General features: G+C 41.3%; 2 protein-coding genes across 2 annotated transcripts in view; one reads left to right on the top strand and one right to left on the bottom strand.

Moving 5' to 3' along the window:
* LOC120575283 overlaps window positions 1-5,412 on the bottom strand; it is a 74,384-nt gene extending 68,972 nt beyond the window's left edge. The window contains exon 1 of the mRNA XM_039826004.1: window positions 5,035-5,412. The gene's annotated coding sequence lies outside the window, so the exon portion shown is untranslated. The remainder of the gene's footprint in view (window positions 1-5,034) is intronic.
* The window catches only part of LOC120574204 (retinoic acid receptor alpha-B-like), a 31,535-nt gene that overhangs the window by 6,355 nt on the left and 8,128 nt on the right, over window positions 1-17,052 (top strand). The window contains exons 3-8 of the mRNA XM_039824429.1: window positions 8,614-8,768; window positions 9,625-9,766; window positions 11,737-11,897; window positions 12,077-12,253; window positions 12,432-12,636; window positions 13,873-13,940. Coding sequence (XP_039680363.1) covers window positions 8,614-8,768; window positions 9,625-9,766; window positions 11,737-11,897; window positions 12,077-12,253; window positions 12,432-12,636; window positions 13,873-13,940 — 908 coding nt within the window. The remainder of the gene's footprint in view (window positions 1-8,613; window positions 8,769-9,624; window positions 9,767-11,736; window positions 11,898-12,076; window positions 12,254-12,431; window positions 12,637-13,872; window positions 13,941-17,052) is intronic.

Raw genomic sequence — 17,052 nt, 5'->3', positions numbered from 1 at the left:
AGTTCCCGGTTTGTTTACGGTTAGAAGATGGCTGTGTCTCATGTTACGTTGTTATTTGTACACGCTGTGACTATACCAATAACAACATGTAAACAGGAACATGTTGGCGTTATTTTGTCACTTTTGTCACAATTGGGAGCAGTAGGCTAGTTGGAACCAGTTACCTGCAGGATCTGTGCTGGGCTAAGCTAATGCTGGAGCCGTCAGACAGCTTTACAGCACGCACGGAGATGAGAAGGGTATGTATCGACTTGTCTTACTCTGGGGGTTACGGTGAATAAGTTAAAGTCCCAATAAGTCGGCGTGCTCCTTTAAGCCAAGGACACCTCAATTTAAAGAGAGACAGAGCATGAACCCCCTACTACATATATTGTAAAGAAAATGAAGTTGCATATTAAACTGGGCCTACAATAACAAGTAGGGCGGCCTAAAGCCTTTTTTGCATAGAATCCTAAGCTATTAAAACATTTTGTGGCACAGTGAATCCTTAGGATTAACTGTATCTGTGGGTGGCCTTAGTGACTACCTTACCTATAGGCCAGTAAGCAGTGGGGTTTACATTTGCTAATAATATGTTGGATTCATGTTAAGACTTTTTAATTTTTGAAAAAAAACTTTCAAAAATTAACAATAATTTGGAGGCCCCCCGCCCTGCATTGACTCTGAGGACCCCCTAGGGGACCCGGACCCCCTGTTGAAGATCCCTGGTGTAATGTCCTGCACAGTACATGTCAAGTCAATTTTATACATTAAATGACACAATTATTTAATAAACAAATTTAAGGCATCCCCAAATTTAAATACATTTATACATTCAAAATCAGTATCCGCCTAAAAAATGTTGGTCGGGCTGCAAACAATTATTTTTATTATCTATTAATCTGCAGATGGTTTTTTTTTGTGTTAATTTGGATTATTTGGTTGTTTGGTGTTTAAAACATCAGAAAACGGGACAGTTCTCATCACCCAATCCTAGTGCACAACGGGAAGTCTTCAAATGTCTTGTTTTGCCGCCCAAAACTTTCATTTTACTATAAGACCAAGAAAAAGCAGTTCATTCTCAAATGTAATCGATTCATCGTTTTAGCTCTTGCGCTAATATCGTTTCTGCACATGATGCTGCTACAGGAAATTGAGAAAGTTTAAAGGTAGGGCTGGGCAGTATCACTAAGATGTACCAGAAGGCAAAATTTGTCAACAGAGATTTTCCCATTACGTAAATACCGTGGTGGCTAACCCTTTAACATCTCTTGTTACATTAGGCCGGTGTGAGCAAATCAATGAGCAGTCACTGCCTTTTTTGCAATATCGGATTTTCAGGATTATTGCATCAATATGACGTAATACTTTACATGTGTCAGATATTACTTAACTTGATTAGCAACAAACAGACATTCCCATCAGGTTATTTTATTTATAAATGGTGTCTCAATTAGACTTCCACAATATGTTCCAATATGAACATACTATAGCTTAATATATATAAATATTGTGATAATTATGCCGGTTTTCTACAGGATTAATTTTAAGATACTTTTATTTGTTTTTAAAGCACTGCATGGCACTGCTCCGACATATATAGCCGATCTAATCCAGGTGAATAAACCAAAGAGAGCACTTCGCTCCGAATAATTAAATCTCTTGATAGTTCTTTGCTCTTTTGCGGCCGTTGCTCCCAGGCTGTGGAATAGCTTACCTCCTTATATTAGGGAATGTTCCTCTCCTATAGAGTTTAAACGACATTTGAAAGCTTACTTTTTCACTCTGGCTTTTGATCATCTATGAGTGCTGTGTTAACGATGTGATAGGATTTTAGTAGTATTCACTAGTGGAATTTAATTGTCTTGAAGATTGTTTTATTGTATTTTTTGTACAGCACTGTGGTCAACTTTTGTTGTATTAATATGTGCTTTATAAATAAATTGAACATTGAACATTGATAAAATGACATATACCACGATAAAGCATTATATCCTTATTGCCCACCCCTAGGTGTAGGTGGATGTGGAGCAAGGGCTGGTCAGAGCAGTTTGTCCAGGAATGGTACTAGACTGGAATGTGCTTATTAGTTGTAGTTAGTTCGTTTTTGGATTCTCACCAGGCGAAAATCATTAGCAGTGATAATGGATGTCAGCGAGGCTTAATAGCATGTCAACAAAAAAAACCACGTCCAAGAGCTTAGAGCTACGTCTTGTTATCTCTCGGGAGAAGAATTCAGTATTGTGATTAGAGGCCGGTCTCTAAGCTGATAGAGCATGCTCTCTATTCAGGAACTGTTCGCTGGCATAAAGCCAGGGCCGCCTGGGGAGCCCATTTAACAGCATTTTACATCAGATTTGGATCACTATTGGACTTTAACTAAACTGACCCGGGGACACAGATTGGCCACGCTCCGCCCTGGAGCAAGGATGCCCCAGATGTCGAAAGGCTTTAACCAGGCCAGGGTAAACCCCAAGCTTAGTATTAATGTATGTAAATAATGTGTTGTTGGTATTTACATTAGACTTTCTGCCCTGAACAAGTGACTCTCCCTTGACAAATGTAAGGCAGCTGTGTCATGTAGGGATGCCACGGTGAGGAAATGTTCCCACCGGTTAATAAAGATATTTTTCGATGGCGCTCAATGTAAGTATTTACAAGTATTTAAAGTATTTATTGTACATTTACTGCTGGTCGAGCTTCCACTGCCGAGGCGGTGTTCTGTGGGAGGGTTGCACCGCGCTTTCTGCTGCAAGGCGGCCGGCAGAGTTTACGGTTTAAAGATTGCCTCGTTAATGTTATCAGGCTCCCATACTAGCGTTGGGTTTACATCCGAAATGTTGCCAAAAATAGGCGGTCAAACAGACGCAGCACAAACACACAGCAATGTGAACGGCCCTGCAGACCCCGCGCGCTATCGGCTTGGGGTTACACCCACGGGGGGCCCAAAGGCTATGGTTGATGCCCAGAAATGCCCCGCACACAGCGGAATAAGAATGAAATAGAAGGCAGAGGGCACGGTCCCTGCAGTTGTTAGGGGTGGTGAAATTGGACGATTCCGCATCGATGCGCCGACAGACCATAATCGATTATTGCCTACTGCCGTTGCTTGCTGATTTTCCGGTCACTGCTTTTTTTTTATTATTTATTTATTTATTTTTTTTCGTTTGCTGTGTTCAGACTCTGCTTCATTCAGGAAGTGTCTTTTTTCGGGAGCAGATCAAATGAAAAGAGGTGACTGCTTGAATTTGCTGATGAAAATAATATATAATAATATTGAGGCGCTGATGCATCATAATCGTCATCGAATCGTGTGACCAGTGACGATTCACACCCCTAGCAGATACAGACACACGTGATGATTGAACCCTCTCAGTTACGTTTGTATGAGTCTGTACATTGTTTTTTTTTGAATTGCCGCTGTGTATGTTGTCACCCGGGACAACGCGAGTTTCCACCTGGTCCACAACTGCTTCATCGTCCACCAACAAATTATTTGTTTTTCCGTACCTCCGCGCCCGCCATATTCACGGAAGGTGCGTGACCGGCCATTCCCTCGCACGCATGCCTCTCCTCCAGGCAGTGGATGACGCATGTGGTGAAGTTGTGAAAGGGGCTTTTTTTTTTTTCGGGGGGATGGATCCGTCATCACTCCACAGCAGATTCTTTCCCCGCCGTTTAGTCAGGGAGAACACGTGATGTGAACTTGTGATGTAGATGAGGTGCTGTGGCCAGACCAAACTTTGAGTCAGGGTTCAGGCTAATTATTATTCTTTTTTTTTACATTTTGCATTTGGAAAAATGAGCGACTTTTATATATATATTTTTTATTTTTTATTTTTTTTTCCCAGAAAACCCTTTATCTTACTGAATGTTTTTCCTTTATTTTCTCCTGATGGGTAAAGTGTTATGCGCTAGAGGAAAAGTCAACAGATCACCAAAACTAATACCATTCGTTCTCTTGTTAATTGATAAGGCCAAACACTGGTCAGATTTGGTCATTTGCATACTACAAATGTATTTATTGTAGCTGCATAGTATATTTCTCTGACTTTAGGACACAATTATTATGTGATTTGTGTGAATTATGTGTGGTGTCTCATGAATGTCTAGACTTGTTATTGCACCAAAAACTTTACTTAACATCTGGGAGTTTGTCAAAAACAATATGTAGTCCAATGACTGTAGATGTACACAATACGATGATGCTGATGAGATTAACTTATTATGCATTAAGTATTAATTCACACCAATATCTTTATCTAATTAAAACATGAGTAACAAAGATGAGGGACCCGGCGTTCCGTCTCTGTTAAAATACCTCGTCCCTCAGTTTAACAACACAAAGAAAGTCTTTCTACGAAACCCTTTTCTGTTTGCACATGCTTCCGAGTGCGTCATGTCCCGCACGCTGAAGCAGAAGCAGAAGTGGGAAGCAATAGGAAGAGATTACCAAAAACAGAGATGAAAACGAGCGCAAGAGGCACCGTGAAATACAAGGCGAGGGACAAAGAGAAGTTTAAAAGAGGTCAGAGAGGGCTGAAGGGAACTGTTGGCTGGCGTGTCAGTGAGAAGAGCAAAGACAAATATAGGAGAGATGAAGAGAGGGGAAGATGGAGGGATGGTATGGCTAAAGAGGAGGAGGAGGAGCAGGGACTTTATTTCCCTGTGTGTGTCTCTCTCCCTCTCTCAATGTAAACAGAGCAGGCCAGTAGAGGGGAGTCAAATCTCCTCCAAAGTGGAATGTCTGGTATGGCTACTGAAGCGGGGAGGAGAGTGTGTGTGTGTGTGTGTGTGTGTGTGTGTGTGTGTGTGTGTGTGTGTGTGTGTGTGTGTGTGTGTGTGTTCGGTTAGAGGTTAAAGGAGACAGAGTGAAAGAGCGAGAAGCAGAGAAGTTGTGGCTGCTCCTGGTATCTTAATCTGAAGGGGTCAGGACCTTATAAATGGGTCACGGTCTGTCTTTGCCAGGCCTCTGAGCAAAAATAACAGCCACTCTGACAAAAATGAGCCCGGACGCAGAATTAGGAGCGGGACGGATGTTACGGTTTTACTTACTACAGATCTGCTGGTGTGCAGCGGACTCCTCCACTGTTGCCTGAACTGACACGAGCAGCTGGACAAAAGAAAATGACAGAACATTTGAAAGTCAACATTTAAAAAAAAAAAGGTATAATCCAAGCACTTGAAGTTGATTTTGCCGTGCCCATGGAAACTAATTCCCTGTGCAGGGCCACATTTTCACCTCACCGAAGCAACGTGTGATTACGAGATCAGAGTTTGGATGGGATTAGAGTTTAATGACACGCCATTATGCCAACATGGTAGGAATTACAAACAACATACACAATACAGTAATGGCAAAAGAAATGGCACCTGGCCGAAATGAAGTGAAATAAATGTTACATTATTTTAACAAAGATGACGCATTCTTAAAAAAAAGCTGCTTTTTTTTTCAAATCTTGGTTTACCCAGCTGTAAAACCCCATGTCAGAATAGACCGTTTCAGGCCTCTCTACAACCATTTTTTTTATTTGAAAATGATTCTGCAGTATTTATATTAGTGGGGAGTGTGTCCTTTACCTGTACATAATGAATCATGGCGTGTGTCTGCATAAAGACAATATGGATTTGCAGTAATATTTTAGGTTGTCCTGAGAATTGTAGGAGAAAGTATGATCTCAATTCTGAGTGGGAAAAAAAAGCAGGATTCTTATTTTGATCAGTATCATGCCGTACTGATAGATCGCCAGTTTAAATAGCACAAGTACTTTCTCTTATTTTTCACTATGCGTGCATTATTACGTTCAAAACAAATCTAAAACTATCTAAGAAGGTTGCCATTACAAGGGTTAGACAAATGTGTCATAAAAAGCACACATTTACATGCTTTACAGCTTATTATGCCCCATTCTGTACACTATAATGTTTCTATTTCTGTCCAACAGATTCATTTGATGAATTTGATTATTGTTAAAGCCGGAGCTACGACAGACAGCAGTCATCTAATGGCGCTTACTAAGGGTGTGACGAGATCTCGCGAGATCTCGCGTGACGAGATTTCTCGTCGAGGTGAAAAGAGTGAAAGAGTGACAGACAAGACGAACACAATATGTAAACATTGTAAGTAAGAAATGCCGTACTACTAACTACTGCTCCCGCGACTCGCGGGTGCAGTAGTTAGTAGAGAGCTGTGGTGGTGCTGTAAGTGTTTTTGCATAGTGCTCGTGTTAGCCGGTATACGGCATTACTTTCTTACAATGTTTACATATTGTGTTCGTCTTGTCTGTCACTCTTCGCGTTTATTATTCCTCGCGGAAAACCAAAATGTTGCCACACAAATGATTTAAAAGTGGCAGGGGATTTTCAATAGTAATTCCACGCTCCATCACATCGCCACGGACAACTTTTCACCTCGGACGAAATCTCCCGCCTTCGTTCTCATGAACCCAATCTCGCGGATGTGTTTCGCCTTTGTGGAGTAAGCGTCTCGTTCACACCCCTAGCTTGTAACCTTGGTTCTCTGAGTAAAGACTATTTTTCCCAGTCATATTTCTTAACTGAAGTTTTCTTTAAATTAGTGTTAAAATCGCGTCTCGCTCTCGTGACCCCAATCTCGTGTCTCGTCTTGTCTCGTGAGCGAGTGTCTCGTCACACCCCTAGCGCTTACCCACCGCTAGTACCAGCTCGGCTCGGCTCGACTTAGTCGCGGTGCCATCGTCCTCGCTAAACTATTTAAAAAAAAGCGGGGTTCGTCTGTCACTAGCAATTAAGACGCAGTGATTAGTGACCATTCTCTCCGACCAATCAGTAGTCTGCAGGTTTTCACGTCACCTTTTGGACTCAGCTCGCTTGGAACCTCGTCGGTGATACTAAAAAAAGTACCTGTTGGCAGGTACCAGGGACTTTTTTTCATAATGGAAAAACCAATAAAGGCGAGGAGAGTCGAGGCGAGTCGAGCAGGTACCATGTAATGGTAAAAACGGCATACTATCTGCTCTAAAATCCATGGTGACCCATAAACCCCAGAGATACAAGTTAGGCAAAAACAAGCCCCCTCCTCCCCCTGAAGCCAATAATACTTTTTTATTGTCCAAACAACAACAGAAAGTGGATATCTACCCAGCCCCCAATAGACCATATTACTATAAACCAACATGTTATCGTATTTTGGGAAACTTTTTCACTTTTGGGAGACTGCACATGGCCAACAAATCATCCAGCACATAACTCCCTGTAAAACCACCACGTGCCGTGTTAACACTGGGTTTTTGTACGTATTAAACAGATAAGATATAACTTGCTAATTACAGCGAGCTTCAGGGATGCTGGTTGGCAGATTTCGGCAAGTAACATTTAGACATTTATTTACTATACAGTGTTGCGTATAGTGTTTTGACTTCGACAACCCAACTGCATTTTATCGCAAACTTGCAAACTAGTTAACTTTCTAAAGCGGGCACAATCGCTTGTTTGCTAAGAGTCGGGTCGGGACTCCAGCATTAACACACTGACAACATTGTTTTCAGAATATAAAATATTTTTATAGCACTTTTTAATGTGGGATTGTGTAAAGGTGTTCACGAGATAGATACCAACCTTTCGTGAACTTGTAAATTTCTCCAGCTGTCTTCTCTCCTTTATGGAGACAGACGCTGTGTGTGTGTGTGTGTGTGTGTGTGAGCGAGATGCAAGTGACCGAGAGACTGAGGAGAGCAGGGAAAGGAAATGCGGCTGCAACGTGTTTTAAATAGCGTTTAAAAAAAAAAAAATTAAAAGAATAAATTACTTTGGGATTGTGCTTCACAGGTTCTTAGTGAGCTTAGGCCGGCCAAAGTTCAGCCATAGCTGCATTGTTAGCTTCTAGCAAAAAGTCAGGCACTGCTAGGCAAGGACACTAGTGGTGTGTCTCAGCATAGCCATCTAGTGGTAGGGGTTTAAACCCAACATAAACATGAACCACTGTCTTACATGAATATTTTTTAACGTAAAAAAATTATTTTCTTTTTTTATAAAAAAAAATCAATATTGCCTTTTTGAAAATTTATACAGTATTGCAAAATAAAATATTGCGATACTCAAGTGTATCAATTCTTTCTTACACCCCTAGTTTCCACCATAAATTGGTGTTTACAAATGTATCATAATGCAGGAAAACTAAAATTATTTGAAGCCGAACATTTCTTTGTGGAAGGACCCTCAGACCCCCTGCTTAATTAATGTGTGTGTGCGTGTGTGTGTGTGTGTGTGTGTGTGTCCTCCAAAAGGTCCATTCTGAGCCAGGAAAACCCTGCTTTAGTAACCTGCAAATGTGCAAATACTTGGGTCTTACAGTGCACATTTACAACATTACAAATGTTAGTCGTGATGCTGCCATCTATGAATGATAGCTAGCTTACCTGCATCCACTCACCTGACTCAACTCTGCTCCAGACTTACACCTTAAGCATTTTCGTACAGTAGCATAAAAAAAGGGACACTTTCTAAAATGAAATTCTAATTTTTTCCAAATCTTAGTACAACTCAAGTAAAACGCAAAGCAGAGAAATATAGATGTCTTAACAGAAATGCACTATCATTGCCGTATGACTAAATGTAACTCACCCTGCTTTTTCCTCCCTCTGTCTCCCCACGCAGCTATAGAGACTGAGAGCACGAGTTCAGGGGAGGACCTGCTTGTCCCCAGCCCCCCCTCACCTCCGCCTCCACCGCGCATCTACAAGCCCTGCTTTGTATGTCAGGACAAATCTTCAGGATACCACTATGGAGTCAGTGCCTGTGAGGGCTGCAAGGTAGGCAGCTAAACGTATGAGTGAGCTGAACTTACACCGACACGACACACACTACAGCTCTCATCCTGGCCAACTGGGCCGTGTATGTGAACAGATGCAGGCCGCAGCTAGAAACCCCCCCCGAATGAAAAATAGCTACGTGAGACTACGGAGTGTTTGCGTAACATGTAAGCGAGGAGGTCACAACCTTTGCACCTCTCTTAGAACTGTAAGCCTCTTTGCTTCATCTAATCCCACACACACACACACACACACACACACGGACGTACGCACGTACACACGCACACACAACTAATCTGTGTATGCAATTAATATTTGTGTGTGGGTTTATGTGTGCCTGTCGTCAAGTTAATGCCCTGACGCATGCACTGACCTGCTACCAGCTGACCATCACCAATAAATAGCACGCTCCTCAAGTGTTTGCAGTAGTGATCATTAGGTTTTTTGTTTTTTTTTCCGATACCAGCACTGAAACCATACTTTTAAAAACGATGCCGGTGGTGCGAGGTGCAATTGAACGTGCCATTAGGTCCCGCCAGTCTTGTTTTTCCGACAACTCTGACTAAGGCAGCGGTCACGGTGTTTCAAAGTGGAGTGAGTGTCCACTGTGTCTTTAGCTGCGGGCTGTTGTGCGTCCTGCTGTTGGAATCCTTAAGAATGAAATACAGCCACACGCTAGACCGTTTGTGATGATAGTAGCTGATAATAGCAGTTTTGGCCCTAATACAATACAAGGTCGTCCCCGTCTCTACTGGAGGTTAAAACAACCGCACCTCCAAATGTTCACAATGCTGTGCTGTACTCTGTCCCCCTGCTTCTGTATTTTCGGTCATTGCCTCCATTTCTTCTGTGTCAGGGCTTCTTTCGGAGGAGCATCCAGAAGAACATGGCGTACACGTGTCACCGAGACAAAGTCTGTGTCATAAACAAGGTGACGAGGAACCGGTGTCAGTCCTGTCGACTGCAGAAATGCCTCGAGGTTGGCATGTCCAAGGAGTGTGAGTACAATTTGTAGATGCAATGCCATTCTGAGTGTGGAGTAAAGAACTGATAGACCGATTCATTGGGCCGATTAATGCCATTTTGAGATGATCGGCATCGCCTGATGCCTGCGCTCATGAGGCTGAAATATGACTGCCTTCAACCAGCTAAACTAGCTTACAGGGCTCGAGAAATTATTGTTGTAGTATATTCCTACTCCCGACCAGTAAAACATTTATCAGATTTGTTATTTGGTATGGTTGTGGAAAGGTAAGTAAGAAAGTGTAAGTGTGAAGCCTTTAAAGGGCCGCCCAAACAACAACGGAATGTTTTGAAAATTGGTTTTCCTTTGCATTTTTCAAAACTATGCTGCAAGTTAGGGCCCACAACTTAACGCAGCCCAAACACAGACAATGCAGACAATAACAGTACAAAATACATATTCATTTAAATTCAGCAATTTTGTATCTCATGAAATGGGCATTATATATCGGCCATCTGCCGCCCCGCTCTCTAAACATCGGCATCGGCCATGGAAAAATCCATATTGGTCGGCCACTAGAGCAAAGTGTGGAAAAGGGTGAGCTTCGAAAGGCACTTTTCTGCAAAGGGTTAATGTTTGTTAATGTTTTGAATTGCTTTTCAGTCCTAGCAATAATAAAGCAGAGCACAGCGCATGTGATTTCTATACTTCAAGCAGGAGATGCAATACGGCTCAAGCTTAGTGCTCCTCTCAGGCAGCACAGGGATGTTTTAACCTCCATATTTGTCTCCCTCTGGTGGCCTTTCGCAGTTGATACACGCCTCACAAAACCACCACCATTAACTTAGAAGAACCAGTGTCTTGCAACACTGTAACATCTGCTTTTTCAAATCTTAAAGGGGTTCTCCAGAGGGCAGCAGTTTTCAGATGACATTATGTGCTTACATAATTGCAAAAGGGTTCTCCAATGTTTTCTCAGTTAGCCTTTTAAAATGATATCAGATTAGTAAACCGAATGTGCCTTTGGACCATTGGATGAATGGTTGCTGATAATGCAATGTAGATGTAGATGTTGCATTAAAGACCAGCCACTTTCTAACAACAGTCGACAACCCTTTTGCAATTATGTAAGCACATAATGTCATCTGAAAACTGCTGCCCTGGTTAAAAAAAACAATGCAACTGATCTCAGCTGGTATTCTGTCTGTAATGGAGTGGAATGGAAATTTCTAAGTGACCCCAAACTTTTGACTGGTAATGTACAGTACAGGCCAAAAGTTTGGACACACCTTCTCATTCAATGTGTTTCTTTATTTTCATGACTATTTACATTGTAGATTCTCACTGAAGCCATCAAAACTATGAATGAACACATATGGAATTATGTACTTAACAAAAAAGTGTGAAATAACTGAAAACATGTCTTCTTTTTTTAGATTCCTCAAAGTAGCCACCCTTTGCTTTTTTTGATAACTCTGCAAACCCTTGGTGTTCTCTCAATGAGCTTCATGAGGTAGTCACCTGAAATGGTTTTCACTTCACAGGTGTGCTTTGTCAGGGTTAATTAGTGGAATTTGTTCCCCTTATTAATAAAAAAGCAAAAGGTGGCTACTTTGAAGAATCTAAAATATAAGACATGTTTTCAGTTATTTCACACTTTTTTGTTAAGTACATAATTCCATATGTGTTCATTCATAGTTTTGATGCCTTCAGTGAGAATCTACAATGTAAATAGTCATGAAAATAAAAAGGAAACGCATTGAATGAGAAGGTGTGTCCAAACTTTTGGCCTGTACTGTATATACAATATGTCAGGCTCTAAAGTAGGTAAATGCCAATGTCTCTCAGTGCCACCCTAGGATTTACAACAAAGTACAGGCCAGTTGGAAGCTGTGACGTTTGACCTTTGAAAGAGCAGCCTCGTTGTCCTCGATTTAAGATGTCAATGCGAGCTGCCGCATAAACCTCTGAGCTAAATCTTCCAATCTTTACCCCCACCATCAGTGGTGCGAAATGACAGAATGAAGAAGAAGAAGGAGGAGAAGAGGCAGGGAGAGACAGAGATCTACGTCCTGTCAGCCGACACAGAGCAGATGATTGAACGAGTCCGCCGGGCCCATATGGACACATTTCCCTCCCTCTGTCAGCTGGGGAAATACACCACGGTACACACACCAAGCTTATTGAAATTTTTTAGAAAGCAGATGAAAATATTCTTAATAACTCACACCTAAAAAAACAAATCGAACGTACTGGTAAAACCAATGCTCTGAATGTGTTTTATTCAGCTTTTTTGAAAAAAATGTCTCTTCTTTTTTATTCTTTACCTGACCCCAAACTGCAGAGCAATAGCTCGGAGCACCGTGTCCCTCTGGATGTCAGTCTTTGGGACAAGTTCAGCGAATTGTCCACCAAATGCATCATTAAGACAGTGGAGTTCGCCAAGCATCTCCCTGGTTTCACAACGTTAACCATTGCTGACCAGATCACCCTGCTCAAATCCGCCTGCCTCGACATACTGGTGAGTTCATCACTTTTGTCGCACATAAACACACCCGTAAGAGCAAGTTACACGAAACGATTCCTCAACAAAGACAAATCCTCCACATTTGGAAATGCACAGTTGCAGTACCGCTGAAAGTCGTGTGTAAAAAGGGTCGTTTTCTTCTGCTTTCGGCCAACTTATCCCCTTTTCTTAGATTCTAAGGATCTGCACCCGCTACACCCCAGACCAGGACACCATGACCTTCTCCGACGGTTTGACTCTGAACCGCACCCAGATGCACAACGCCGGGTTCGGACCCCTCACGGACCTGGTGTTCTCCTTTGCCAACCAGCTGCTCCCGCTGGAGATGGACGACGCAGAGACGGGATTACTCAGCGCCATCTGCCTCCTCTGTGGAGGTACTGCACTCGATTTCTCAGGAATATCAAAATGAAATGATCAATAAAAGAAAATCATTAAAGTGCCCATATTATGAAAAAATCACTTTTTTCTGGGATTTGGGGTGTTATTTAGTGTCTCTGGTGCTTCCACACGCATACAAACTTGGAAAAAAACACATCCATGCTGTTTTGAGTGAGATACGGTTTCTGAATGTGTCCTGCCTTCAGTCTCCGGGTGAGCTGGTCAAAATCTGCACGGCTTTCTACGTCACTAGCCGAAACGAGCTGGCTAACCGCAACCGTGCTACCTCGTTCTCAATAGCAAAGCACTGCTACAACACACACAAGTTCACCATAATCTACAAAAGAACTACTTACATGTGCGCCCTCATTTAGAAGTCTCCCAGCTAAGGTATAGGGTCTTGATGTGCAGGTCTAATTGACTAAAAAACTCCTTTGTTCCTACTGCAATCAAGGCGCTAAATAGAAATGAAATACTGTGAACTGCCTTCTTGTGCTTTTTTTTAAAACTTCTCTTATTTGTTTTAACGGATGCTGTATTGTGTGAATGATCTATTATTGTGTTTTATGCATTTTGATCATGTGTTTTATGTACTTCGATCATGTTGCTTTGCAGGACTAGACTATGCACGGTGTCCAAGACAAATTTCCCAGTGATGGGACTAATAAAGTATAAAGTAAAGTAATCCTGCCTTGTAACTGACCGAAGTTGGAGAAACGACCTTTCTTTTACTGTCTCTAGAGTTAGCTAGCTGACATGCTCTACATCTGAGCTACTGCACATGTGCGAGTGTAATCAAAGATAGTACAGAAGAAGAAGATGAAAAGAGGTCTCACTCTGTAGCTAAAACAGAGACCAGGTGAAAAGAGGATCTGCAGCAGTGAGAGAGAGCTGTGCAGTACAACAAAAATATGGTGTTTTTTGAAAATTAAACCATGTAAACCTATTCTGGTACAACCTTAAAATACAGTTATGAACCTGAAAATGAGCATAATATGGGCGCTTTAAAGAATGCAGAGTTGCTTTAGTGCTAGTGTTTGTGGTGGAAGAAATGTGTAAGGACAGATATTATTTTTGCCTTCTTGAGTCCGACATTCACATAGAGATGATGTGTATCGTAGGGCTGTACAGGCTAATGTTCTTTGTTGGCTACTTACTGTAAATGTTTAATGTGTTTTGTGTGTGTGTGTGTGTGTGTGTGTGTGCGTGTGTGTGCGTGTGTGTGTGTGTAGATCGTCAGGATCTGGAGGAGTCAGAGAAGGTGGATGTTCTTCAGGAGCCGATGCTTGAAGCCTTGAAGGTTTGACACCTACTTATTGTTATAGTACTATTGTTAGTAACAGAATAGTATTGAATTTTTATTCCAGAAGAAGACGTCCTTCAGTTCCAATACAAAAACAAGTACTACTTATACAGAAAGCAAATTAGACAGAAAGATGCAGAAAGAAATACTTATTTTCATAACAGTCAAGTATCAAAAACTGAGGAGGACACGCTGTTGGATGCTGTCCTCCTCTCCTACTCTTTCTTCATTGCGTAACAAATCTATCTCTTTCTCTCCCTAACCCTGTCTTTATGATTGAGCAGCACTGGTTGAAGCCTGAAAATATTGTAAACAAATGAATAATATAACTAATTACACTGGTCGGACTGTTCAGCTCTGTATCAGACTGATAGCGCCGGTTCAGGCTGGTCCTCATCCTCAACACGGGCCTTTTTCAGTCGCGGAAAATACTTTTCAATACTCATCTGGATTGAAGCAGCAAACATTCAGTGTAAGAGTAAAAAATGACATAACATTATTTATAATACGTTTATTTGATTCACAGCTGCTACATATAGTGTTTTGACTTCAACAACCCAACTGCATTTTACAGCAAACTTGCAAACTAGTTAACTTTCTAAAGCGGGCACAAACGCTTGTTTGCTAAGAGTCGGGTCGGGACTCCAGCATTAACACACTGACAACATTGTATTCAGAATATAAAATATTTTTATAGCAGTTTTTAATGTGGGATTGTGTAAAGGTTTTCACAAGATAGATACCAACCTTTCGTGAACTTGTGAATTTCGCCAGCCGTCTTCTCTCCTTTATGGAGACAGACACTGTGTGCACGGTGGGAGGAGCTCTGTGTGTGTGTGTGTGTGTGTGTGTGTGTATATGTGAGCAAGACACAAGTGACCAAGAGACGGAGGAGAGCAGGGAAAGGTAATGCAGATTAACATGTTTTAAGTAGCGTTTAAAAAAAAAATTAATAACGAAACATAATGTGCGGCGGCCGGTGTTGATAGTGTGGCGCACCGCAGTCTATGTGTGGGAAACACTCCTTTTCTGTCTTAGTCAAACATTCATCGCAACTATATGACCTTTCGGTACCGCTAACTCAGTAATCTACAGTGAGCAATACAGCACCATAAAAAAACCTTTACAACAGCAGGTGTGGTAAAAACACTACCGCTTTGTCCAAAGCGGCCGCTAGAATCAACTCAAACTGAAAGTTACATATAGCCACTTTAACAAGACAGAAGCCCCTATATACTACCTTAAAGGATAAGGCTGCAGTATTCTATAATATCAATATATACAATATAAACATCCTATTTGTTGTAACTAAAGGTGTCTTTGAAAATGTATAGTTCATTATACAGGGCTTAAAAAGGCTCAGTAATACATCTGGTCACTTTTATTTTTATTTTTGCAAACCCTCTCAAACATGATTGAATTGTGCTATTGAATGGTACATTTGTCAGGGTCAGATTACTACACGTTTGATGCTCTAGTGAGTATTTGGGCCAGCGGGATGGTGTACAGTACAGGCCAAAAGTTTGGACACACCTTCTCATTCAATGTGTTTTCTTTTTATTTTCATGACTATCTACATTGTAGATTCTCACTGAAGGCATCAAAACTATGAATGAACACATATGGAATTATGTACTTAACAAAAAAGTGTGAAATAACTAAAAACATGTCTTATATTTTAGATTCTTCAAATTAGCCACCCTTTGCTTTTTTATTAATAACGGACAACATTCCACTAATTAACCCTGACAAAGCACACCTGTGAAGTGAAAACCATTTCAGGTGACTACCTCATGAAGCTCATTGAGAGAACACCAAGGGTTTGCAGAGTTAACAAAAAAAGCAAAGGGTGGCTACTTTGAGGAATCTAAAATATAAGACATGTTTTCAGTTATGTCACACTTTTTTGTTAAGTACATAATTCCATATGTGTTCATTCGTAGTTTAGATGCCTTCAGTGAGAATCTACAATGTAAATAGTCATGAAAATAAAGAAAAACATTGAATGAGAAGGTGTGTCCAAACTTTTGGCCTGTACTGTATGTGGGATTGAGTCAAAATAAACTACAGTGTGTCACCCAGTGCAAAAGTGGGCTCATTGATGTGTTTTTAGTAGTGGTTGGACAACAATGGAGCTCTGTAGCAAAGAGGAATACGATTCAGTTCAATATTAGTGTCAAATCATAACCGACGTTATCTCAGAACACTTTACAGATAGAGTAGGTCTAGACCACACGCTATAATTTACAGAAACCCAGCAATTCCCTCCTAAGAGCAAGCATTTGGTGCGACAGTGGCAAGGTAAAACCTCCTTTTAACAGGCCTAAACCTCAGACAGTTATAGCAGTGGGTATAAGGGAATGACATGATTAACAGTGGCTATTATTGTAACACTAAAGATAATAGAACTATGACTAGTTATAATAGTTGTAGCAGTGCCGGGAGTTAAGCAGGACCTCGGCACCAGCTGCAACCACGATCCAGAGAAATCTGTAAGGCGAGAGAGCACAAGGACTCCCATTGCTCCCATTCTGCTTTTGGAGACTCTAGGAACCAGAAGTAACCTTACTACTGGGAGTGCAGTGGTTTAGTGGGGCAATAGGGTACTATGAGCTCTTCAAGATATTAGGGCCTGACCAGAGATTTTAAATTCAATTCTGGATTGTACAGTGTAGAGAAGCTAATACGGGAGAATTATGATCTCTTTTCCTAGTTCCTGTGAGAACACATGCTGCAGCATTCTGAATCAAATGGAGAGTATTAAGGGACTTAATTGGGGCAGCCCGATTGTAAGGAATTACAATAGTCCAGCCTCGAAGTAACTAATGCATGGTCTAGTTTTTAAGCATCGTTTTGAGACAGGATGCACTTAATTTTTTTTGTGGGCTTTAAAGGATATATCCTGATTCAAGATTACTCTGAGATTCCTTATAGTGGTGCTGGAGTCCAGGGAAACGGCAACTAATTAGTTTCACATTGCTTGATCGATAGATATAATTGGTTATCATTACATAACAGTGAAAGTTGATGAAGTGTTTCCTAATAATATTGCCTAGAGGAAGCATATACTGTATAAGGTAAACAGAATTGGTCCAAGCACCGAGCCTTG

The sequence above is a fragment of the Perca fluviatilis genome, chromosome 15 (genome assembly GCF_010015445.1).
Source record: "Perca fluviatilis chromosome 15, GENO_Pfluv_1.0, whole genome shotgun sequence".
Taxonomy (NCBI): Eukaryota; Metazoa; Chordata; class Actinopteri; order Perciformes; family Percidae; genus Perca; species Perca fluviatilis.
The sequence above is the reverse complement of the archived record's forward strand: the minus strand, read 5'-3'. Positions and strand labels throughout refer to the sequence as shown.